General features: G+C 44.1%; 1 protein-coding gene across 1 annotated transcript; it reads right to left on the reverse strand.

Annotated features, from left to right (window-relative positions):
• ALG12 (ALG12 alpha-1,6-mannosyltransferase) lies at nucleotides 1–24,887 on the reverse strand. Its single transcript, XM_083575234.1, has 10 exons — nucleotides 24,820–24,887; nucleotides 20,400–20,581; nucleotides 18,309–18,441; nucleotides 16,291–16,464; nucleotides 14,394–14,588; nucleotides 13,283–13,386; nucleotides 11,704–11,927; nucleotides 10,913–11,082; nucleotides 8,002–8,077; nucleotides 1–444 (listed from the first exon to the last, which is right to left on the reverse strand). Exons 2-10 carry the CDS (start codon nucleotides 20,559–20,561, stop codon nucleotides 207–209), a joined length of 1,476 nt encoding a protein of 491 aa, XP_083431360.1. The 5' UTR covers nucleotides 20,562–20,581; nucleotides 24,820–24,887; the 3' UTR covers nucleotides 1–206.
• Nucleotides 24,888–25,749: the final 862 nt, after the last annotated feature.

Consider the following 25,749-nt stretch of genomic DNA (forward strand, 5'->3'; position numbering starts at 1 on the left):
TTTATTTATTTTCAGGTTTTAGTTGTGTGGAAATACATATAGAATGTGCCATATATATTGACATATAAATGCACGTCTATGTGATCCTCTCGCAAAAAAGGGGAGCGGGGGGGTTGTCTCTCAATCTTCCACAGCCACTGCGTTCCATTTTGCAACTGGCGCAAGAGCATTTCTCTAGCAAACGTACGCGGGGCTTGTTTGCAAAATTATGTTCCAGCCAACGTGGGGAACTTTTCCAACAAGACTAATTTGGATTTCAAGTTCAAAGAAACAGGAAGCAGCGCAGTAAAATTCAATCTGATCCCACTGGTCCCATGTATGTGCGCCAGCACTCTGTGAGTCTTCTCGTAATGTGACAAGTGAACAGGGTTCATCTCCATAAGTATATGTGTGTACGAAAACATGAGTGGGTCACCTGGCATGAGGTCTTCCCGTTTGTCATACCTGTTAAGGGAACAAGCAATAAGAAACTGCTATTAGGTTTTTTTTGTTTTTGTTTTTTCAAAAGTAAGACCATTGCTCCAGTCTGGAAATAAGCAAGGCATAGTAGTGGGAGCATAATTAATTAATTAATTAATTAATTAATTAAACAAACATGCTGTCCCCCCTCTTTTTTTTTTTTTTTTTGCTTCTATTCATTCTTTTATTTATATTTTATATTTATTTACATTTTAAACATTCTTTTTCAATTGTAATTTTATTTTAACGAAGTAATAAAAAGGTAAAGGGACCCCTGACCATTAGGTCCAGTCGTGACCGACTCTGGGGTTGCGGCGCTCATCTCGCTTTATTGGCCGAGGGAGCTGGCATACAGCTTCCGGGTCATGTGGCCAGCATGACTAAGCCGCTTCTGGCGAACCGGAGCAGCGCACAGAAACACCGTTCACCTTCCCCTTGGAGCGGTACCTATTTATCTACTTGCACTTTGACGTGCTTTCAAACTGCTAGGTTGGCAGGAGCAGGGACCAAGCAACGGGAGCTCACCCCATTGCTGGGATTCAAACCGCCGACCTTCTGATCGGCAAGTCCTAGGCTCTGTGGTTTAACCCACAGCGCCACCCGCGTCCCCTATACCCAACTTTAAAACCCAACAATAAAAATTGTGCGTGCCACACAGCTTGTGATGCTGGACTCGTAATTCACATTACTCTCTGCTGTCATGGTCAGGAATAATAATGCTAGGCAACAGCATCTGGAGAACAGCGTTCAAAATTTGCCAGCCGCATTTTGCACCTGGATATTGGCCTCTTGCAACCAAGTGAATATGCCCGGGCGCCACCATCTGGAGGTTCCCGCCTGGGGGATCCTTGGAACTTGACTGTTTTCGGCACCGCGTCCCGTAGAATTCTACCCATGATATTTCATCTGCACCATCAGAATGAAGCAGCCCTGGTAGTAGCAGTCCTCAACTTCCACCTCCCTGAGATGCTCCAGAAGGACACTATGGTCCACAGTATCAACAGCTGCCCAGAGATCCAACTGAACGAGCAGAGTGGTTCTCCCTCCATCTCCTTCCTGACAAATATCCTCCACCCGGGGGTGCCAAGGCAGTTTGAGTGCCATCACTAGGCCTGAAGCTAGGCCGGAATGGATGCCAGTAATCGGTTTCCTCCAAGCATGCATGAAGAAAACCAATGGCTGATGCCAAGAGTGGCAGGGAGTGCAGTTAATAATGCGCATGAGTGTCTTGTGATGTCTGTGCCGATGGAACTGTGCCAGTTTTGCCAGCCTCTGCTCCTTGGTTTGCAAAGGCTCGTGAGTTGCTTCTAGAGCGTTCACAACGCTCTGCGGAATTTAAGTGGAGGAAATGGTTGAGACTGTTCCAGCGTGGAAGGATTTGGGTTGTGGTGGGGCTCCAGAGCCACATTTTCTCTCTTTCGCTCTCTCTTGCATATAACTTTTATTAAATTTTCTGTTTTACATCCTTACAATATAAATGACTTCCTTTCTTCTCTTTCCACGCTTCATAAATCCTTGCATATTTTACAGAAACTATACCATTCAGCACTCCATTATAACATCCATCAAGACTTATTTACACTGTTGAATTTATCTTAATTCTGCCAGCGTTTTCGGCTGTACACAGTTATTCCCCATATATTCAATAAACATTTTCCAATCTTCTCTAGACATATGATCTTCCTGTTCTCATATTCTATATGTTAGGTCCGGAAGCTGCACATATTCCATCAGTTTGAGTTGCCACTCTGGTTGGGACCTCGCTCGTTTTCCATTTTTGGGCAAACAAAAACAGGCTGCAGTAGTGGCATACATAAATAACCTTTTTTTGACACCTGGGAATTTCAGTCTGCATTATCCCCAACAGAAAGGACTCTGGTTTTTGGGGGGAAAGTACTTTTAAACATTTTTTTTTCAAATCATTATGGATCATTTCCCAATACACTTTTACCCTTTTACAAGCCTACCACATATGAAAGAACATTCCCTCCACCTCTTTGCATCTCCAGCACCTATCTGATTCAGTCTGTATACATCTTAGCAAGTCTAAAGGTAAAGGTAAAGGGACCCCTGACCATTAGGTCCAGTCGTGACCGACTCTGGGGTTGCAGCGCTCATCTCGCTTTATTGGCCAAGGGAGCCGGCGTACATGCTGGTCATGTGGCCAGCATGACTAAGCCGCTTCTGGCGAACCAGAGCAGCGCATGGAAACGCCGTTTACCTTCCCGCTGGAGTGGTACCTATTTATCTACTTGCACTTTGACATGCTTTTGAACTGCTAGGTTGGCAGGAGCAGGGACCGAGCAACGGGAGCTCAGCCCGTCGCAGGAATTCGAACCGCCGACCTTCTGATCAGCAAGCCCTAGGCTCTGTGGTTTTAACCCACAGCGCCACCCGCGTCCCCTTAGCAAGTCTACTTGAAGTTAAATACCATCGGTAAATCATTTTCAAGTAGTTCTCCTTCAAAGAATAACAGCATGTTATTCGAGAGCCACATTCTCATAAGGACAACCTTCACACGCACAACTCCCCATCCTTTTTCCGGGCAAGAGAGAGGCATCATTATTCAAGGTCACATTCCAGTCCCTCAAAAATGACTACAGAAGGGGGCAGAACACTGTCTGAGAGACAGAGTAGCCTAGGCAGTTTCCCAGAAGAAGATAGGTCTGTGGACCACATTCAACTCCTGGGCCATAAATACTGTAGAACAGTGTGGAAAGAAACATGGGAGGTTATCTATGATGTTCTAGGGAGCAAGGAAGATTGTCAAAAAAAATGCCAAACTTGGGCAATTTTTTAAAACTAGGCTGTTTTGCCTATCCCATCGCCCTACTGTTTTGTAAGTGAATAGCACAGATACTTATTTGCACTTCATTTCATTAAAAAAAATAAAGGATCGTGGCAGCTGTTGCAGAAAGGGGAGGTGCAACATTAGACCTGCAGGCACTGAAATCTGTCACCATCTACCCCAAAGAGTATCTAGCATAGATGTCACGAATACAGCGGTACCTCGGGTTACAGTCGCTTCAGGTTACATACGCTTCAGGTTACAGACTCCGCTAACCCAGAAATAGTACCTCGGGTTAAGAACTTTGCTTCAGGATGAGAACAGAAATCGTGCTCCGGCGGCGCAGCAGCAGCAGGAGGCCCCATTAGCTAAAGTGGTGCTTCAGGTTAAGAACAGTTTCAGGTTAAGAACGGACCTCCAGAACGAATTAAGTTCTTAACCCGAGTATCGCTGTACCCAAATCAACTGTGTAGGACAAAGTGGGCATAGGTCAGAACGGCACATTGAAACACAACCGGAAGGGGCTGCCAACCAGCAGCGGAAGGAGCTACACCAAGGTGAGCCCGTGATAGGGGGCATCAAGCCTTTTCCGTGGGGCTGAAGCAGCAACAGGGCACAGCTGCCCAACTTGTAGCGATGGCAGAATGCCTGTGCGCATGGACTAAATGCAGCCCTGCCCACTATTCCGATTGCAAAAAGCTGCACGTCTTATTCACCTCCCCAAATCCTAAACAACATGTACTTCCCTTTGCTATTAACAATGCCCCAGAGAGAGGCATTAAAATTGATATAAGTTTCTTTGGGGATGCTTCAGGCGATTTAGCCGCATTTTCCAGACAGAACGGAGAACATGATGTGCACATAAAATACTGGTCCAGTAAACATCTCATTAAGTCTACCTCATTTGCAAACTGTGTCTACGGCCAAGATGTAAAGAGTGTTTGATGTCTTTATTCTTTTTAAAAAATTAAAAACTGGAACCTGGCCTTAATGCTAAATCAGACTTGAGGTTTGTGGATAACAAATAGAACCACATCCCTTCCAGCAGTCTCGGTCTATCCCAAAGCATCTGAGATTAGGACAATGATTTCAAGTTCAGTGGATGCGATTCCTACGCAGTATTGAGCCCTGCCTTATTTTAAACACAATGCCTTATGGTCAGTGGAGGCCGCTACTTTATACATGCCAAACTTGGAGTCTAACCCACTGAGCCGCTTGGGCTTGCGGATCGGAAGGTCAGAGGTTTGAATCCCCGTGACAGGGTGAGGTCCCGTTGCTCTGTCTCAGCTCCTGCCAACCTAGCAGTTCGAAAGCACACCAGTGCAAGTAGATAAATAGGTACCGCTCCAGAAGAAAGGTAAACAGCATTTCCATGCGCTCTGGTTTCCGTCATGGTGTTCCATTGCGCCAGAAGCGGTTTAGTCATGCTGGCCACATGACCTGGAAAGCTGGACTTAACCGCCCCCCCCCCATATTTCATCTTCACAACAACCCAGTGAGGTGGAAAAAGTAAAAGGAACCCTGGACGGTTAAGTCCAGTCAAAGGCGACTATGGGGTTGCGGTGCTCAGCTCACTTTCAGGCCAAGGGAGCTGGCGTTTGTCCACAGACAGCTTTCCAGGTCATGTGGCCAGCACGACTAAAACGCTTCTGACGCAACGGGACACCGTGATGGAAGCCAGAGCACACGGAAACGCCATTTACCTTCCCGCTGCAGTGGTACCTATTTATCTACTTGCGCTGGTGTGCTTTCGAACTGCTAGGTTGGCAGGAGCTGGGACAGAGCAACAGGAGCTCACCCCGTTGTCCGGATTCGAACCGCCGACCTTCTGATCGGCAAGCCCAAGGGGCTCAGTGGTTTAAACCACAGCGCCACCCGCGTCCCAGGTTAGGCTAAGAGATGGCAACTGGCCTAAGGGCACCCAGAGGGCTTCACTGTCTGATTGGGGATTTGAACCCTGCTCTCCCAAGGTCCTAGTCTGGCACTCTAACAGTTACGCCACCCTGGCTCTTCTCACAAACCGCACAGAAGGCGACGCAAACTTCTGTAGCAGACCACTACGACTCTTCCTCGCTAGCAATGGGTGACAAATTGTTCTGATTGTTCCCCTAATTTTTCACCCTTGTGCATCAGCTCTGCAACACTCGCTTGGCTTCCTCCGGCATCAGGGAAAGGTAGGCTGCGCATAGACACCCGGGGAGCTAAGGGAATAGCCAGGCTGGCTGGCTCCAGTTAATCGCACCCATTAATGTCTTCAGCCCTGTGTTAGCAGCGCAGCCTATCTGAACTACAGGATCTGCAGCCCAAAATATCTAAGAGGCACCAGGTTGGCCAAGGTCCGGCAGAAAAGAACAACAACAGGGCAGTCTGCTCCTCAGAATAATCTCCCTCCATCCCTAAGTATGAAGAACAAGTCTTGTGCAAAACAGTGCACACTTTTTTGTTTGCGGAACCTGGCCCATCACTGGGCAGATGCTCCCGCCCTCATAAATTGGGTTGCAGTTGCCAGCTGCACGCAATCTAATATAGCTGCTAATTGAAACAGTAAGTATGGGATGCTTGCAGGAGAAAACCAAACACCTGGCCGGCTCCTCAGGTAATACTTTGCCCCCGGCTACTGAAGAAGCTGTCATTAAGGTGCAAGCTCTGCCAAACACTATTATTCAGCCCCGTCCTTTCATCCTGGTTTTGCCAAGATGATAGAGAGCATGCCTTGCTTTAGCATGTCTGTCAAGCTGATTCACTGTCAGTCACCGGAGGAAGACAATCAGCCGCCAGCCATTTTTCTTGAGGCAGATTTTTGAGGCACGGCGATGAAAAGGTAGCTCAGGTGGCCTATATGAGTCACTGAGTTTATGTAGGTGCTCAGAGCTGAAACACGGGCTCCTGCCGAAGGGCCAAGGCTTCTCAGTGGCGTAGCGTGGGTTGTCACCACCCGGGGCAAGGCAAGTAATTTGCACCCCCTAACCCGTGGATTTGCGCCCCCTAACCCTAACCCCCAGATGTTGCGCCCGGTGCGGCCGGCCCCCCCTGCACCCCCCACGCTACGCCACTGAGGCTTCTCACACACATCTTAATCGTTCTGACATCCATTTAATTGAATTTAGGCAGTTCTGAAGGCGAAAGTTTGGGAAAAAGATTTGCCTAGGTTTCCATTAATGGGAAGTGGGGAAATTCCTATATCTGGCGATATAGTAAGTCCACAACTTACTCAATCGGCAGATTGCGTCAAAAGCCAAAACTGCATCTAGAATAGAATCCTAGTTCTTATTCGTATTAAGAAGAATAAGAAATCAAGATAACATTTTCATATTTATTTATTTTTTACCAAAGAATGGAAACGGTTTATTGAATATTTACGGATAAATTATAAACAGATAAAAACATTGGCAGGATTATGGTAATAACCTGCAGTTTTATAAGAGTATATATTTAAAGAAGATGAATAAATGAGTAAAATAAGTTAATTTGGATATGCAGAAGATATGAAAAACAAATTTAAGGAAGCAGAGAAAGAGCAGAAGGAAGTCAAGTTTTGAAATGTCAAAATGACTGTAAAATTAGTGAAATGTATAAACTTGAAAAGCATAAATAAAAAAACAATTTAATAATAATAATAAAGGAAGAGAATCCTAGAATTGTAGAGTTGGGAGGGACCCCAGGGGTCATCTAGTCAAACCCCCTGCAATGCAGGAATCTCAGTTGTTGTGCAACAGCTTCTAGAGAGCCAAAACAAGCAATACATGAAAATACGACTTGGAAATAAGACTCCAGACCCACTGGGTTCAATGGCGGGTGGGACTGTCAAAGTCATTTTTTCTTTTTTTAAAAAAATTGCAATGCATGTAAAGCTGAATACGCACGTTACATGTGCATAAATTGTGGGGTTACTATAATCTACTAAACCAGTTGGGGGGTACAGTCTTACCTTGGAAGTCAAATGTTATCCGTTCCAGAAGTCCGTTCGACTTCCAAAATGTTTGGAAACCAAACCGCAGCTTCCGATTGGCTGCTGGAAGCTCCTGCAGCCAATTGGAAGCCGCGTTGTTGTTTTATAAATCATTTAATGTGTCTACACGAACAGAAGTTGTTAATATTGCAGTTGTTGTATGAGAGATTATGACCCGAATGTAACTGAAATTAAGATTTTGGAACACAGGAAATGGAAAACAAGCAAGTTCCCAACTGAAGAAGAATAGCAACTTAAAACTGATGGAATATGTGCAGCTTGCGGATCTAATGTACAGAATAAGAGAACAAGAAGAACATACATTTAAAGAAGATTGGAAAAGGTTTGTTGAATATATGGGGGGAAATTGTGTACACTTGAAAACGTTGGCAGCATTAAGATAAATTCAACAGTGTAAATAAGTTTTGATGGATGTAATAATGGAATACTAAATGGCTTGGTTTATTTAAAATATGCAGGGATTCATGTTATGCAAAATGAACCATGGAAAGAGAAGAAGGGATGTCATTGATATTTTAAGGTTGGTTAAAGGAATATTCTAAATTGTAAAACAGAAAATTTAATAAAAATGAGAGAGAGAGAAATTAGTAAGATTTTGGAACACAGAAATAAAGAAAATCATCAAATCTAGCACTCGGGGGGGCACTTTATCTAAATTATACAATTCGGCATTTGAACAACTGGTATTAATAATTGTATTATAAATTGGTATTGTTATAATGAGGCTATTACTGGACTGTAAGGGAAAACTAATAAAAATTATTATTATTTAAAAAAATCTTACTTCCAATGCGAATTGACTTCTAAAAACCGAGACACTCCGGTCTGCGCTGCAGCTGCATCGATATGGACGGAAACATCTGAGGAGAGAACAAAACAGTTCTTCTAAAGAAATAGGAGCTCAAGACAGAAACACTTGAAAGGAAGGAATAAAACTTAATCTACACTGAGGTAGGGAGAATTTACATGCTTTTTAGTACAACCCCGTGTGTTGTCCACCAGCTGGAGCCTGGTGTAAAATAATGGACATATACTTGGAATGACACTGGCTCCCAGTAAGTTTCCGAGCACAATTCAAAGTGTTGGTGCTGACCTTTAAAGCCCTAAATGGCCTTGGCCCAGTAGACCTGAAGGAGCGTCTCCACCCCCATCGTTCAGCCCGGACACTGAGGTCCAGCTCCGAGGGCCTTCTGGCAGTTCCCTCACTGCGGGAAGCCAAGTTACAGGGAACCAGGCAGAGGGCTTTCTCAGTAGTGGCACCCGCCCTGTGGAACGCCCTCCCACCAGATGTCAAAGACAACAACAACTACCAGACTTTTAGAAGACATCCAACTCTATGATTCTATGATTCTATGATCTGAAGGCAGCCCTGTTTAGGGAAGCTTTTAATGTTTAATAGACTATTGTATTTTAATAGTTTGTTGGAAGCTGCCCAGAGTGGCTGGGGAAACCCAGCCAGATGGGCGGAGTATAAATAAATTATTATTATTGTTGTTTTGTTGTTGTTGTTGTTGATGTTGTTAAAGAACATGGTACCTCTGATCACAAGCCCAGCAAAAGAATTAGTTTCCAGTACCAGAATCAAGCCCAGAGTCCCTCCCTGCAAAAATCCATTTCCGATTTCCTCTCTCCTCCAAGTTTTCTTGATTTCTTCAACGTATTTTATGTTATTTTGTGGAGGTGGGGGTCTTTATTGTCGCCGCTGCTGTTAAGCTGGCGGTGACAAATGTGCTGCCCCCTGAAATGTTGTTGGACCCTAACTCCCATCATCTCTAACCATTGGCTGTGCTGTCTGGGACAGATGGACCAGCGATATCTAGAGAGCACCACATCGGATGAGCAACTGAGAGCCAGGATTTTTTTGCTGACCTGCTACTCAAGATCTGCCACTGAATCTACCTGCCGCCCAGGGAATTTAAATCAGTGAATTAATAGGTGGCTACTTAACCTTTCCCTCAGCCACTGGCCACATTTTAAGCACTATGATGTCATCCCCCTCACTGTGATGTCATACCCCTCCCAGAGCTACAGTCCTTATGAGTTCCTAGTGAAGAGGATCTTTTTAAAACCATTTTTGGGAACCGTAGCTCCGGGAGGGCAACAGTGGTCTCCTAACAGGTCTCGGCACCTTTAACAAACGACAACTCCCAGAATTCTTTGGGGGAAGCCGTGACCTCAAAGTGTCATCTTGGCCTGGGCAATGCATCACCCGGGGCTGGTTTGAGGACCAGAGTGAGATGGCATCTTTGCCCAGCGGTGAATTGCAGTTGAAACTGCTGCCATTCCCGAGTCAGGAGAGGTGCCGCCGTTCACCCACGATATGCCACCAGACTTGGGCGCCATCATGCTCTGCTCTTCAAAATGAGAATAGAAGAAGAAGAAGAGTTTGGATTTGATATCCCGCTTTATCACTACCCGAAGGAGTCTCAAAGCGGCTAACAAACTCCTTTCCCTTCCTCCCCCACAACAAACACTCTGTGAGGTGAGTGGGGCTGAGAGACTTCAGAGAAGTGTGACTAGCCCAAGGTCACCCAGCAGCTGCATGTGGAGGAGCGGGGAAGCGAACCCGGTTCACCAGATTACGAGTCCACCGCTCTTAACCACTACACCACACTGGCCGCAAGGTGCCAGAGTCGACGGAGCTCGTTTTTCCCTCAGTGTGCCAGGTGTTGGGATGGACTCACTCTGATGTGTGCAGAGGAACAGGCCACCTCAGGCCGTGCCCCACGAGGCACTGGGGTGACTTTGCTGTCACTCCCGCTGAGGGATCAGAGGTTGTCTCACTGCATTGTGTCAGGCTTCAGGGAATCAGCTTCCCATGGCTGATCAAACCAAAGGGAATTCTAACCAGTTAGCTTCTTTAATAAACACAAGAAAGGACAAAAGAAAGCATCTAACCAGAATGGCGGTGCTCGCAATTAAGGTCACTCCCCGCTCCGTCCCAATTAATGTACGTCACTCCTACGTCTTGTAATCTGAGCTTGGAGCCTCCGTGTTTTCTTTTGTGACACTTTCTGAGCCCTCCGGGACTTTGGGGAAGGGGGGGGGTGTTGCCCAGAGACTGTGAATCTGTTAACCCTCTCTCTCCTACTGTTTCTTCTGATAGCTCTCCCCATCCAGTATTTCCCAGCTTCTGCCTTCTGAACTATGCCCCTCTGCAAACCACTCTTCCAATTCCAATAAGCTGCCCAGAGTGGTTGGGGAAACCGAGCCAGATGGGTGGAGTATAAATAATAAATAAATTTATTATTATTATTATTATTATTATTATTATTATTATTATTATTATTATTATACTGTCCTCCTGCTCCTGAGAAGATTCAGGAGCAGGATTAGGAAGAGGGGACCCTCCTCAACATGGTCCCTAACACATTGCCTTGCAGAACCAGACCCGACACAGCTCGTTTCTTCACCAGCTTTTCAACATAACAATGTATCACCGTATCACAACATTTGGCTGGCGATACATCGCAGTGTTGAGAACCTGGCGCCGCTCAGCCGCAGTGGCATCGCGGTGTATTGGACATATGCGGTGAATATAGGACAGTCGCTTCTCCATTTCGAGCTGCCTCCTCAAAGCAGCTTCCCGAAGCCGAGCTACGCATCTGCAAACGCATAAACGATGCCCCCCAAGGACTGTCACGGGACTCGAGCCCAAAAGTCTCTTCCTTAAGTTTCATCTCGGCTTCACGCACCTGCCGTTGGAGACACTAACTGGTGGAGTTTCTGCATGGCGACTCCTCCAGGATAATTGAAGTGGGAAACATACAGCGATACTCCCGAGTAGACAGCATTAGCTAGAAGGTGTACTGCAACAAAGAGAGATGCCAGCTTATACAACCAAGACTTCTTGTAGTTGTTTAGACTGCAAAGGAGAAAAAAAAGATGAGACTTAGCGGCTGATCTTGTCTTTACGTAATATATCCAACTCTAACACAGTCGTACCTTGGAAGTCAAACGCCTTGGCTCCTGAACAAATGGGCTCCTGAATGATCGAAATCCGGAAGTTAGTATTCTGGTTTGCAAACGTTCTTTGGAACCCGAACGTCCGACGGGGCTTCTGATTGGCTGCAGCAGCTTCCTGCAGCCAATCAGAAGCTGAGCTTTGGTTTCCAAACGTTTTGGAAGTCAAACGGACTTCCGAAATGGATTCCGTTCAACTACCAAGGTATGACTGTACAGGGCGAAAAAAAACCCACATTAGGGGTGCTGATCTTGTCTTCCCGTAATATATCCAACTCAAATATTGGGGGGGAGGGGGCAACTCCCACATTGGGGTGGCTCGGTGAGTAAATAGAGTGTGAGGATGTGAATGGCTTCTAGGCCAACATAAATTCACACATTTTTCTTCCTTCAGGTCAATTTTACCTTGTTAGGTGAGCCTTGATGGAAGGAGGCCAATCAAAGTGATTCTAAAACTGGCAAGTAATGCATTACCAATAAAACAAAGGACGAAAGGATTTTAAAAAATAAAATCTTAACTTACATTCGTGAGCAGCCTTTGGCAGCCACAATATTGAAGATTGGGAAAGTGTATATAATAAACCGCAGTTCTTTATGTGGGAGAAAGGAATACAGAAAAATAAAGCCAAGTGTGGGGAGAAGTAATATTCGAGTTCTTCTCTCTCCTGCACCTAGCGGTATGAATAGAATACTGCAACCCAGGGCACGAGGCATGGCTGAATAAAAATACCACAGGAAAGGAGAAGTCTACAAAAAAAGAGTTAAGGATTTTTATTTTTTTTAAACTGCCTTTTGGAATGTTTCCAGTGAAGAAGCAGGCTACGTACTCACAGGCCCTGAATAAAGACAAAAGTTCTATTTTAGTGGAATACAGAAACACTACGTACAGTGGTACCTCGGGTTACATACACTTCAGGTTACATACGCTTCAGGTTACAGACTCTTCTAACCCAGAAATAGTGCTTCAGGTTAAGAACTTTGCTTCAGGCTGAGAACAGAAATCGTGCTCCGGCGGCGCGGCAGCAGCAGGAGGCCCCGTTGTGCTTCAGGTTAAGAACAGTTTCAGGTTAAGTACGGACCTCCGGAACGAATTAAATACTTAACACGAGGTACCACTGTATTTACATGGGCCTTCCAAAGGAGACATGTGTGTTTGAGAGAGTAGGAGCATGTGGATAAATGCACATACCAACTACAATGGCGCCTTGGTTCTCAAACACCGAAAACCCGGAAGTAAGTGTTCCGGTTTTGGAACGTTTTTCGGAAGCTGAATGTCCAATGCAGTTGTTGGCTATTGTTTCCGCGGCGCCTGCACCGATCAGAAGCTGCACCTTGGTTTTCAAACATTTCGGAAGTCAAACGGACTTCGGGAACGGATTAAGTTTGGCGCTTTTGTTTTTGCTATTTATTTTGCGTTTTTGTTTTTGAGGCTTTTTCGGTTCATTTGTTTTTGTGACTGTGTGGAATCCCAGTTCAGCTACTGATTGATTGATTGATTGATTGTGTGGCTGCAGAAATGAATAAAAGCTGACTATCATCAGTGTAGGTAAGAAAAGAAATTAAATTTAATTTTTATCATCTACAATACTGCCTTATTTATTTTATAGTGCAGTATGATGATTATTGCTTTCATTTTATGGATCAATGGTCTCGTTAAATAGTAAAAGTCATGTTAAATTGATGTTTAAGGGGTTGTTTTTAAAAGTCTGGAATGGATTAATCCATTTTGCATTACTTTCTATGGGAAAGTGCGCCTTGGAACGGACGTCTGGAATGGACTGAGTTTGAGAACCAAAGTACCACTGTGTTCCCATATGGCACAGCTTTGTGAAAGGGCAAATTTTACATAGAATCGTAAAGGGACCCCAGGGGTAATCTAGTCCAACCCCCTACAATGCAGGGATCTTTTGCCCAACATGGGCCTCGAAACTCACAATTGAAAGTCTCACTCAGTCGAGCCAAAGAGATAAAATAAGAGGGTACGATGTTACGTAATGTGATTATATGTAAAACCAATAAATATCACAGGGCATCAGCTGGGACGATCATGCCATCTCAGAATACCTGATTTCACTGATGCTGTACCACACATTAAAGGATACTCCCCAGTTGGAACTTTTATTTAAAATGGTGTTATACCAAAGCACTTTCCCCTCGGGCCACAGAAGCTGCCTCCACAACATAGAATCCAAGGCTACGGTGAGGCCTAAAAGAAAGCAAAATCCCAAAGTGAAAAGGAAAACACTTTTTCTTTTCTTTTTCCCACTTGAAGCAATGAATTTGCTTCCCAGATAAGACATAAAACACAATCGGAATTACAGTTGAATAAAAACCTTCACTCTGGGTTGAAGTAGCAGGCAGGATTTGAAATACAGTGGTACCTTGGGTTAAGTACTTAATTCGTTCAGGAGGTCTGTACTTAACCTGAAACTGTTCTTAACCTGAAGCACCACTTTAGCTAATGGGGCCTCCTGCTGCTGCCACGCCGCTGGAGCACAATTTCTGTTCTCATCCTGAAGCAAAGTTCTTAACCTGGGGTACTATTTCTGGGCTAGCGGAGTCTGTAACCTGAAGCGTATGTAACCTGAAGGGTATGTAACCCAAGGTACCACTGTATAAGCAGCTGATTATTGAAAGAAATAATGATATCAGGGCTTAGATAATAAGTTTTAAAACAACTAATAAAAAGTAGTAAAAATAAACATCAGGAAAGGTAGGGTGGGAAGTCTAGAAGACGTTAAGTATGTATAAAAAAACTATATGATGATAAGTGATTTGAAATACCTTTGGAGACTATATTGTACATATAAAAATAAAAAAGCTATTTGATGCTAGGTGTTTAAGACTTAGTTTTTAGAAAGGGGTTATTTCTTCACTAGTCCAAAGGTGCATTTTATAATTGTTAAATATTTCTAGGCCATCGTTGCTTTTTAGCTTCAACCTTTCAATGCAAACAATTCTCCTGAGGCAGTTTCCTTTATCGTTATAATGCAACAATACAATTTCAGTAAAATACTTCAGAACAGTAATTAGAAAGATCTCCGAGTCCAGCCAAGCAATCCGTAAAATTAATGAAGCTGTTTTGGAAGGCTGTTCAAAAGCAGAAATAAAAATAGCTACTAATAACCCACAGCCAAGCTCTGGTTCTTCACAGAAACGCATCAACGCTAAAAGCAATGTGAAAGAAAAATGGGTGTTCAAGAAAAGACTTACCTAGCCAGAGAGCCCCTGCAGGAACGCTATAGGAAAGCATTTTCACAAAGGAGAGCCTTTTATTAAATAGGGTTATCAGAAGCATAAGACCCAGGAATATGCAGAGCTCAGATCTGAAGACAATAATGGCCAACGCCGAGAAACAGATGAACGAGCGGTGCTTTTGCTGAATCCAGGACGTGACTGCCAGTAGAACTGGTTGGCAAAAAAACAAAAGAATCTGTCAAAGTGTGACCAGATTTGGGGTTCCGTTTTAAAAATAAGAACATAATTTTCATTAAATTTTCTGTTTTACAATTTAAAACATTGATTTAAACAACTTTAAAATATCAATTTCTTCCCTGTCCATGGTTAATCTTGCATAATAATAATAATAATAATAATAATAATAATAATAATAATAATAATAATTTATTTATCCCCCCCCCCCATCTGGCTAGGCTTCCCCAGCCACTCTGGGCGGCTTCCAAAAAAATATTAAAATACTGTAATACATCAAACATTAAAAGCTTCCCTAAACAGGGCTGCCTTCAGATGTCTTCTAAAAGTCTGGTAGTTGTTGTTCTCTTTGACATCTGGTGGGAGGGTGTTCCACAGGGAGGGCGCCACTCCCAAGAAGGCCCTCTGCCTGGTTTCCTGTAACTTGGTTTCTCGCAGTGAGGGAACCGCCAGAAGGCCCTCGGTGCTGGACCTCAGTGTCTGGGTAGAACGATGGGGATGGAGATGCTCCTTCAGATATACTGGACCGAGGCCGTTTAGGGCTTTAAAGGTCAGCACCAACACTTTGAATTGTGTTCGGAAACGTACTGGGAGCCAATGTAGGTCTTTCAAGACCGGTGTTATATGGTCTTGGCGGCCGCTCCCAGTCACCAGTCTGGCTGCCGCGTTCTGGATTAGTTGTAGTTTCTGGGTCACCTTCAAAGGTAGCCCCACGTAGAGCACATTGCAGTCGTCCAAGCGGAAGATAACCAGAGCATGCACCACTCTGATGAGACAGTCTGTGGGCAGGTAGGGTCTCAGCCTACGTACCAGATGGAGCTGGTAAACAGCTGCCCTGGACACAGAATTGACGTGCGCCTCCATGGACAGCTGTGAGTCCAAAATGACTCCCAGGCTGCACACCTGGTCCTTCAGGAGCACAGTTACCCCATTCAGGACCAGGGAGACCTCTACACCTGCCCGCCTCCTGTCCCCCATCAACCCTTCCCTAAAAAAAAGGTCAACAACACCTGGCAATGACAATGGGTAGATCACAGCCGGTCTTTTTATACTGTGAGTAGATCACAGTCTCTTGGAAGTTGGACGTGCCTGAACTAGACCATTCAGTATTCCATTATTCCATTCATCAAAACTTATTTACACTGTTGAATTTATCTTAATGCTGCCCACCTTTTCAAATGTACACAATTCCCGCCCGTCCCCCGTATATTCAATAAACATTTTCCAATCTTCTCTAAACGTACGTTCTTCTTGTTCTCTTATTCTATATGTTAGGTCCGCAAGCTGCACATATTCCATCAGCTTAAGTTGTCATTCTTCTTTGGTTGGGACCTTGTTCGTTTTCCATTCTGGATTACCGTTTTTTTTGCTCTGTAAGACTCACTTTTTCCCTCCTAAAAAGTAAGGGGAAATGTGTGTGCATCTTATGGAGTGAATGCAGGCTGCGCAGCTATCACAGAAGCCAGAACAGGAAGAGGGATTGCTGCTTTCACTGCGCAGCAATCCCTCTTGCTGTTTTGGCTTCTGAGATTCAGAATATTTTTTTTCTTGTTTTCCTCCTCCAAAAACTAGGTGCGTCTTGTGGTCTGGTGCATCTTTTAGAGCGAAAAATACGGTAACTACTGATCAAGCGGCAAGTTATTTCAGTCTAAAGGCAATGGCGGGTAAAACTACTTACCGATGGGTAGTGCAAACACGTTGGGGAGCGTTCGAGTGCAGTAGAACATCAGGTGGAATTGCGTCGCAGTTATGAGACAGAACATCATGGAGACGGTCGGACCAAACTGCTTTCTCACTTCTTTGTGCAATCGCCACAAGGCATAAATCACGCACAGCCCCAGGCTCCCTCGGACTTGCATGGAAATAAAACGGGGGGGGGGGGGAACGTTATCTGTAGTAGAAATGGAGGAATTGACTGCTGCGTCACAAGATTACTCTGGCAATCTAACTGCATTAGAGATTGCAGCAGAGGTAAGGAACCTGTGGCCCTCCACATGTTGTTTTATTTCTAATAATAATAATAATAATAATTTATTGACAAGTTTCAATTATTTTCAGCGTTTCCAGTTATAAAGAAATAAAGAGATACAAAGAAAAAAGAAAAGAGAGAAAAATAAAAAGGCACAAAAATGTGCAAGGGGGGGGAATTATATAAATATATATGAAAAATACTCTAACCCATAAATATAAATTTGGTATTATTATCCTAATACTTGTGCAAATATTAATAGCTACTGCATTTTGTATAACTCATTCAAAGTTTCCAGTTATAAAGAAAAAAAGTGATATAAAGTAACAGAAAATAGAGAAAAATAAAAAGGCACAAAAATGTGTAAAGGTTGGGGGAAAAACATTCAATGAATATATATGAAAAATACCCTAACACATAAATATAAATTTGATATTATTATCCCAATACTTATGTAAATATGAATAGTCTACTGCATTTTGTATAACTCAAAGTTTCCAGTTATAAAGAAATAAAGTGATACACAGAAACAGAAAATAAAGAAAAATAAACAGGCACAAAAATGTGTAAAGGTTGGGGAGAAAACATTAAATGAATATATATGAAAAAATACCCTAACCCATAAATAAAAATTTGGTATTAATATCCCAATGCTAATACTAATACTACTAATAATTTATTACTTATACCCTGCCCATCTGGCCGGGACTCCCACTCTGGGCGGCTTCCAACAGGATATTTAAAACACATTAAAAAATCAAACATTAAAAACTTTCCTAAACAGGGCTGCCTTCAGATGTCTTCTAAAGGTCAGGTGGTTGTTTATTTCCTTGACATCTGATGGGAGGGCGTTCCACAAGGTGGGCACCACTACCAAGAAGGCCCTTTTTACATATTAATATGTAAATATTAATAGCCTACTGCATTTAGTATAACTCATTCCAAGTTTCCAGTTATAAAGAAATAAAGTGATCCAAAGAAACAGATAAAAGAGAAAAATAAAAAGGCACAAAAATGTGCAAAGGGGAAAAAAAATATGAATATATACAAAAAAATACCCTTACCCATAAATAGAGATTTTATAATATTATCCCAATACTTATGCAAATATTAATAGCCTACTGCATTTTGTATAACTCATTCAATGTTTCCAGTTATAAAGAAATAAAGAGATACAAAGAAAAAGAAAAGAGATAAAAATAAAAAGGCATAAAAATGTGCAAGGGGGGGCATTATATGAATATATACAAAAAATACCCTAACCCATAGATATGAATTTGACATTATTCTAATACTTATGTAAATATGAATAGCCTGCTGCATTTTGTGTAACACATTCCAAATATTGTCATATTTATCCCAGTCTGCGTCTGTAAGCAGCCATTCATAAGTTGCAAATGTTCTCATATTGTCGATCCACTTATTGTTGTTGAACTACAACTCCCAGCAGCTCCAGTAAGTATGGCCAATGCTATGAATAGCCTACTGCATTTTGTGTAACACATTCCAAATATTGTCATATTTATCCCAGTCTGCGTCTGTAAGCAGCCATTCATAAGTTGCAAATGTTCTCAGTAGCTCCAGTAAGTATGGCCAATGCTAAGGGATAATGGGAGCTGTAGTCTAGGATCATGGTTTCCTCATCCACAGTTTGCAGACTATTGCACGGCTCCCGTCCCCCGATTCCTGAAAAGGGCCTTTCTTGACTTGAGCAACAGATCTCATACCTATCAGCTGGGAGTAAAACTTAGACATTTGCAGCAGCGACAGCAGACAGACGGCTGGGCTGGAAAGCAGCGCGACAAACAAGGGGCCAAGGAACGTCCTTGGGACGACGCCAGGAAATTCGTGATGATCATACTGTCGTTGAAAAACAAAGAGGCTATAGAAAGGTAGCCGACAAATGTTGCAAATAACAAATATATGACCCACAAAACAGAAAGCGCAAATATTCTATGGCAGTTCTAAATTCGGTGGGTCTGCATAAACGGGGATGCGCTCTCCAAAGTATCTGCTCCAGAGTAGCCTTGCTGGTATTTGTGGCGGTACTTAAAAAGACGAGTAGTCTAATCCTGAAGCAGCAATTTGCCTAATACAGTACACTTCCCCACGAGATCCCTCTGGAAGGATTACTGTACTTTTCAGTGTATAAGACTACATAACACCGGTCTTGAAAGACCTATATTGGCTCCCAGTACATTTCCGAGCACAATTCAAAGTGTTGGTGCTGACCTTTGAAGCCCTAAACGGCCTTGGTCCTGTATACCTGGAGGAGCGTCTCCACCCCCATCATTCTGCCCGGACACTGAGGTCCAGCACCGAGGGTCTTCTGAGGGTTCCCTCACTGTGAAAAGCCAAGTCACAGGGAACCAGACAGAGGGCCTTCTCGGTAGTGGCACCCGCCCTGTGGAACGCCCTCCCACCAGATGTCAAAGAGAACAACAACTACCAGACTTTTAGAAGACATCTGAAGGCAGCCCTGTTTAGGGAAGCTTTTAATGTTTAACAGACCACTGTATTTTAATATTTTGTTGTAAGCCACCCAGAGTGGCTGGGGAAACCCAGCCAGATGGGCGGGGTATAAATAATAACTATTATTATTATTGTTGTTATTATTATTATTATTATGGCGGTCTTATTCATGGGGAGTGGATAGGGTGGACGTTTGATTGGTTGCTGCCGCGGCTGTCAGCGGCTATTGCGCATGTTATTGGTTGCTGCGTCAATGGGTGGTGTTGATTGGCTGACGCTGCAACAACTGGGCAGGCGATTTGCAGCTTCTGCCGGTGAGGGACAGATGGGAGTTGGATTTAGTGACGCGTGTGGGTGAGCAATTTTCAGCATTCCTCCCCAAAAAAGCTCAACAACTCTGTGCAATCCTCCACAAAAAAGCCCAACAACTTTTGGGCAATCCTTCCTTAAAGAAAAGCTCAACAGACTGATAAGTACGGTATGTAAAATATTGGAGAGGCACCCATGCCCTCCTGCTGTTGCTAGACTCCAATTCCTATCTATACATATGTGGGGATCAGACTTGTACTGAATTCAATCCAAATATTTTGGCTTAGCAGCTGTGGAATGGCCTTTACTTCGTCATCTGCACAGGGAATAATAAACTGATAAAACATTTTCCTCTCTAAAGGTAAAGGGACCCCTGACCATTAGGTACAGTCGTGACCGACTCTGGGGTTGTGGTGCTCATCTCGCTTTATTGGCCAAGGGAGCCGGTGTACAGCTTCCGGGTCATGTGGCCAGCATGACTAAGCCACTTCTGGCGAACCAGAGCAGCGCACGGAAACGCCGTTTACCTTCCCGCCGGAGGTACCTATTTATCTACTTGCACTCTGACGTGCTTTCGCACTGCTAGGTTGGCAGGAGCAGGGACTGAGCAACAGGAGCTCACCCCGTCGCAGGGATTTGAACCACCGACCTTCTGATCAGCAAGTCCTAGGCTCTGTGGTTTAACCCACAGTGCCACCTGCGTCCTTTCCTCTCTAGAGGGGCATAAACACGGCTTCTTTTTTCATCCATGCCTCTGAACGTGGGATGAGAATTAAGTGCTTCATCTCAAATCTCACCCCAAGAGAAAAAAAACATAACGGTGCTCCTCTTTCTACTACCTCAAGCAATGGGTGTTTGTTTCCATTCTACCACATCCATCGAAACTCAGAGGCTAAAAACGGAAAGCGTTAAAATCTCTGCTTGGTTGCGTGAAGTCTGCCCTTTCGTCCCATGAACCTAGCAACTCAGCAGTACACCAATCGTAAACGGAGGAAGGTTTCAGAAGAAGGACCCTCCCTGAGTATCATCCCGTTCACCTTGTCGAAGTCCAGTTTGTGCCAAAGGATGTCGTGGATGGCCTGAAGATTGAAGCTCTCTTCCACTTTTGCAAACGGGCAGACTGATAGGTGCACAAAGGCCACGGCGATGATCAACAGCAACAGAAGCTGCTGTCCTCCTGAAGATCTCTTCTCAGCCATGCCGGATACAAAACATCCACCTGCACATGATTATAGTGCAAGATCGAAAATGAAAAGACATGAAAATGATGTACAGTGGTACCTCGGGTTACATATGCTTCAGGTTACAGACTCCGCTAACCCAGAAATAGTGCTTCAGATTAAGTACTTTGCTTCAGGATGAGAACATAAATTGTGCTCCGGCGGCGTGGCAGCAGCAGGAGGCCCCATTAGCTAAAGTGGTGCTTCAGGTTAAGAACAGTTTCAGGTTAAGTACGGACCTCCGGAACGAATTAAGTACTTAACCCGAGGTACTTCTGTACCAGTGGTATTTGGCTCCTAGTAAGTTAGCAAATGTCACTGCAGATGGTGACAGCAGTCACAAAATTATAAGACGCCTGCTTCTTGGGAGAAAAGCGATGGCAAACCTAGACAGCATCTTAAAAAGCAGAGACATCACCTTGCCAACAAAGGTCCGTATAGTTAAAGCTATGGTTTTCCCAGTAGTGATGTATGGAAGTGAGAGCTGGACCATAAAGAAGGCTGATGGCCGAAGAATTGATGCTTTTGAATTATGGTGCTGGAGGTGACTCTTGAGAGTCCCATGAACTGCAAGAAGATCAAACCTATCCATTCTGAAGGAAATCAGCCCTGAGTGCTCACTGGAAGGACAGATCATGAAGCTGAGGCTCCAATACTTTGGCCACCTCATGAGAAGAGAAGACTCCCTGGAAAAGACCCTGATGTTGGGAAAGATGGAGGGCACAAGGAGAAGGGGACGACAGAGGACGAGATGGTTGGACCGTGTTCTCGAAGCTACCAGCATGAGTTTGACTAAACTGCGGGAGGCAGTGGAAGACAGGAGTGCCTGGTGTGCTCTGGTCCATGGGGTCACGAAGAGTCGGACACGACTAAACGACTAAACAACAACAACATAGTTACTTATCTCATTGAATTGGGAGTCGGGTATCTCCATACCCTCCAACATTTCTCCAATGAAAATAGGAGTGTCCTAAGGAGAAGGGGGGGGGGACGCGGGTGGCGCTGTGGGTTAAACCACAGAGCCTAGGACTTGCCGATCAGAAGGTCGGCGGTTCGAATCCCCACAACGGGGTGAGCTCCCGTTGTTCGGTCGGACACGACTAAACAACAACAAGAAGAAGTTAGCAAAAATGTATAAGACAGGTACAAATACCTGAGGGAAATGTAAAGAAAAAGAAGGCACCTTCTACCATATGTGGTGATTGTATCAGGTAACAAAAGCATTCTGAGAAATGATCTATAATGAATTGAAAAAAATGTTTGAAATAACCTTTATTTTACAAAAACCCCAGAAGCTTTTTTATTAGGAATTGTAGGTACCGGCATCACAAAGACAAAAGCCTTTGTACATATGCAACAACAGCTGCACAGATGCTACTAGCCCAGAGACGGAAAGAAGATAAAGTCCTGACCAGAGAGGAATGGCAAACCAAGCTGTTAGACAACGCTGAAAGGGCAAAAGTGACCGGAAGCTCAGGAACCAAGAAGACAAAAACTTCAAGAAAGAATGGGAAAATTTAGGAGGCCACTGTAAGCAGATGAAAACATTAGCAGGATTCTAATAACACTTGTAATGTAACAAACATTATGGACAATATGGAGAGATATAAAATATGGATTATGAAACCATGTGCAGTGGAAAAGGTTGACAATAGGACCCCTGGAGGGGATGGGGGGGGTAGTCTAGAGATTCAGAGAAATCTCTAAATATGGGTATGTATTTGGTATGGTTATAACTCTACACTTGTAAAATTAAATAAAAAATATTTTTTTAAAAAAAGAGAAAGTTAAAAGACAAATCAGTATCTCTTTGCAGAGCCAAACACCGTAGGCAAAAAGAATAACCATGATGCAGGTTTGGGTACCAAGCTGTTCTAAACCAGCACAGATTCACTTTGCAAGCATGTTGAGCTTAGCCATTTCTGTTCCCTCTCTAGTTATCTGGATAGAAGGCATTGTTATATTGTTATGAGGGTGCTAGACCCCCTAAATGCCTGGGTCCAGTAGGTGTTGGAATTTGATTGTGGAAAACGTTACACTATAAGCCAGGTCAGTTGCTTGTGGTTTGTTCGTGGGTTTTTTAATTAAATTTCATTAAAGAAAAAAACAGAACTTATGTCCAATATCCTCTCCTCCCCCACAAACTAAAACATTAATCTACGTATCTTATCAAAGGAAAAAAGAAAATAGTAAGAAAGAAGGAAAAGAAAGGGTAGAGAGAAGAGAATAGTAATAAGAAAGAAGAAAGAAGAAAAAGTGGTACTTCTGCTTGGAATACGGCACAAAGTCGAAGAATTTCACAGTGCCTTTGCCACAAGTGCTATTAGAACAAATATACCCAAAAACAAAATTGACCCCTTGCTCAACACAAATTTTCCGTAACAAGCAACACAAGAAGATGCTTTGTTCTCACTGAGTATTTCACCATGAGTTAATTCCCCCTTTTTTATTTTTATCTTTTGATAAATTCAGCCAAACTGTTTCTTGTTGTTGTTCTCAAACGGCAGCAGATAAAAGGGGGTTGGAATATGAAATACAGCGGAGGTTCTTTTAACAGGGCACACAGCCTTGTCAAACAGCCGTCTTAAAAACAAAGCCAGGAAAAATCAACGTGCATCGATTTTTACTGGAGTGTTCTGTTGATTGCCTTGTTTTGCTTTTTTGCCCTTACCAAATCCTAACGGTCCAACGCCAGGGTGAATCAATAAAGGGGAGAACCAATCTGGAGGAAGCGGGGTTAGTGTTTTGCAGCTCAAATCCAATCATTATTGGTTTCTATTGATTTATTGGTTTGTTTGTAGCTCATATAGGAGATTTTGGTGTTTTTTTTAATGTTTGATGCTATGTTTTGTTTTTCTGTATGTTTGTAAACTGCCCAGAGTGTCTGGGGAAGCCCAGCAAAATGGGCAGGATATAAATCTAAAAGTAATTATTGTTGTTGATGTTATCTGTACCTTGTACTCAGCACATAACCTGGAACCTGCAATTAATCCAGAATGCGGCAGCTAGACTGGTGACTGGGAGTGGCTGCCAGGACCATATAACACCAGTCCTGAGAGATCTGCATTGGCTCCCAGTTTCCGAGCATAATTCAAAGTGTTGGTGTTGACCTTTAAAGCCCTAAACAGCCTCGGCCCAGTATACCTGAAGGAGCGTCTCCACCCCCATCATCCAGCCCGGACATTGAGGTCCAGCTCCGAGGGCCTTCTGGCAGTTCCCTCACTGCAAGAAGTGAGGTTACAGGGAACCAGGCACAGGGCCTTTTCGGTAGTGGCGCCCGCCCTGTGGAACGCCCTCCCATCAGATGTCAAGGAAATAAGCAGCTATCCTATTTTTAAAAGACATCTGAAGGCAGCCCTGTTTAGGGTAAATTTTTAATATTTAATGCTGTATTGTTTTTAACACTCGATTGGGAGCCACCCAGAGTGGCTGGGGAAATTCAGCCAGATGGGCGGGGTATAAATCATAAATTAATATTAATATTAACCCTGGGCAAGCTAACTGCCTCCATTATTACAAACAGCTGGAAAAGCAGCATTAGATGCACTATAGGATAGCTACCTCACTTATACAAGATAGAGGGCATTTAGTGTGTCTGTACCTTCGTTGTGCATAATACCTGCTCCCTGCCCCCCAGCTTGGTTACATCCATATTGCCTTTCTTGCAGGGGCATTTAGGGGACAGAGATGAGAATTTCTTGCCTCCCTGGCGAAGCACGCATTATTATGTTGCAAACATGCCCCCACACTCTGGATTGAGGCGGGCGATCCGTGAAACCCAGAGGGCATCTTTCGATTGCAACTAGAACCGCTGCGACAAATCAACGACGCCCAACGAAGAATCCGATTTATTATTATTTATTGCATTTGTAGACCCAGAGGTCGCAGGGCGGTGCACAGAATAAAATCAAAATACGAAACCACAAAACACATAATCTAAATGGAAGCAACAGCCCAATTAGCCAGCCAGCCAGCCAAACACCCTACCCCACATTTTAAAAGGGCATCGGATCTTTGATCCGATTTTTCTCCCGGTTTACTTCCCGCTTCTGTTCCACCCCCCAAAAAACACATTTTAAAAGGGTATCAGAGCTTTGATCCGACTCCTCTCCCGGTTTATTTCCGCTTCTGCTCTCCATTCCTCCCTCCTTCCCTTCGAGATCAAGCCTGCCAAGCCCATCCGACGGAAGGATGAGAAATCCTGCCCGATCCGGACTACGGAGGAAACTGGACTTACCCGCAAGGCACCCACGTGGCCACTCTAGGCAAAGCCAGCTCGCGGAGCACGTGATCCGCTTCAGGGGCGGGGCCGGACGCGTCAGTTGACCGAAACGCCTGCGGAAGTAAGGGCGCCGAGCTAGCATCCCGGCCATCTTAGGGACTGGCAAAAAGCACAGGGCTTAAATGCAGGGCGCGTTTAAGAGCTTGAATGGAGCAAGTGGGAAGGGAAGCTGAGGATCATCTAGTCCAACCCCGTGCAATGCAGGAAGAGGCATCTGTCCCATAGGGGGATAAAAGACGCAACCTTGGTAGGGTTGCCATATTTCAAAAAAGTAAAAACCCGAAAGTTGTGGAGCTTTTTATTTGGGACAAGCCTAGGATGGAGTTATGGAGCTTTTATTATTATTATTATTAATTCTAGGGGAACCAAAGATCTTGGGGTTGTTGGTTTTTTTTAGTAAAAGCCAGAAGGATTTTGGGGTTTTGGAACTTTTCAGGTTATTTTCCGAGGCGATTTCCAGGACGTATGGCAGCCTTTGCATTATCAGCACCACACTCTAACCCAGGCACCCCCAATCTTCGGCCCTCCAAATGTTTTGGACCACAATTCCCATCATCCCTGACCACTGGTCCTGTTAGCTAGGGATCATGGGAGTTGTAGGCCAAAACATCTGGAGGGCCGCAAGTTGGGGATGCCTGCTCTAACCCACTGAGCTATCCAGGCTATGGAGACGTTAAGGGTCAACATTCCCCCCCTGTCTCTTTAAACCGCTTTTTAAAAAACATGTTTATGCCTGCCATGATAAATCGTAGGATTCTTAGTGTTGCATGGGAATCTAATAGGATGGCGATAGAGCCAGAAGTTGGGGAAGGGCAGTTTAGACAGCTCGCTTCCTGCGCAAATCAACTGCTAAATAGAAGTCAGAAGGCTTGGGCGCACCATGTG

The sequence above is a fragment of the Podarcis filfolensis genome (assembly GCF_964270895.1).
Source record: "Podarcis filfolensis genome assembly, chromosome: 10".
In the NCBI taxonomy this organism is placed as follows: Eukaryota; Metazoa; Chordata; class Lepidosauria; order Squamata; family Lacertidae; genus Podarcis; species Podarcis filfolensis.

What these genes read in the sequence shown, in the direction of transcription:
- ALG12 (XM_083575234.1), bottom strand. Translation starts at nt 20,561, where the DNA reads ATGGCTGAGAAGAGATCTTCAGGAGGACAGCAGCTTCTGTTGCTGTTG. An exon ending in ACAAACTGGACTTCGACAAG is followed by an intron (nt 18,442 to 20,399) that starts GTGAACGGGATG and finishes TTTCAACGACAG; the next exon opens with TATGATCATCACGAATTTCC. An exon ending in CGTGTTTGCACTACCCATCG is followed by an intron (nt 14,589 to 16,290) that starts GTAAGTAGTTTT and finishes TTTGCCAACCAG; the next exon opens with TTCTACTGGCAGTCACGTCC.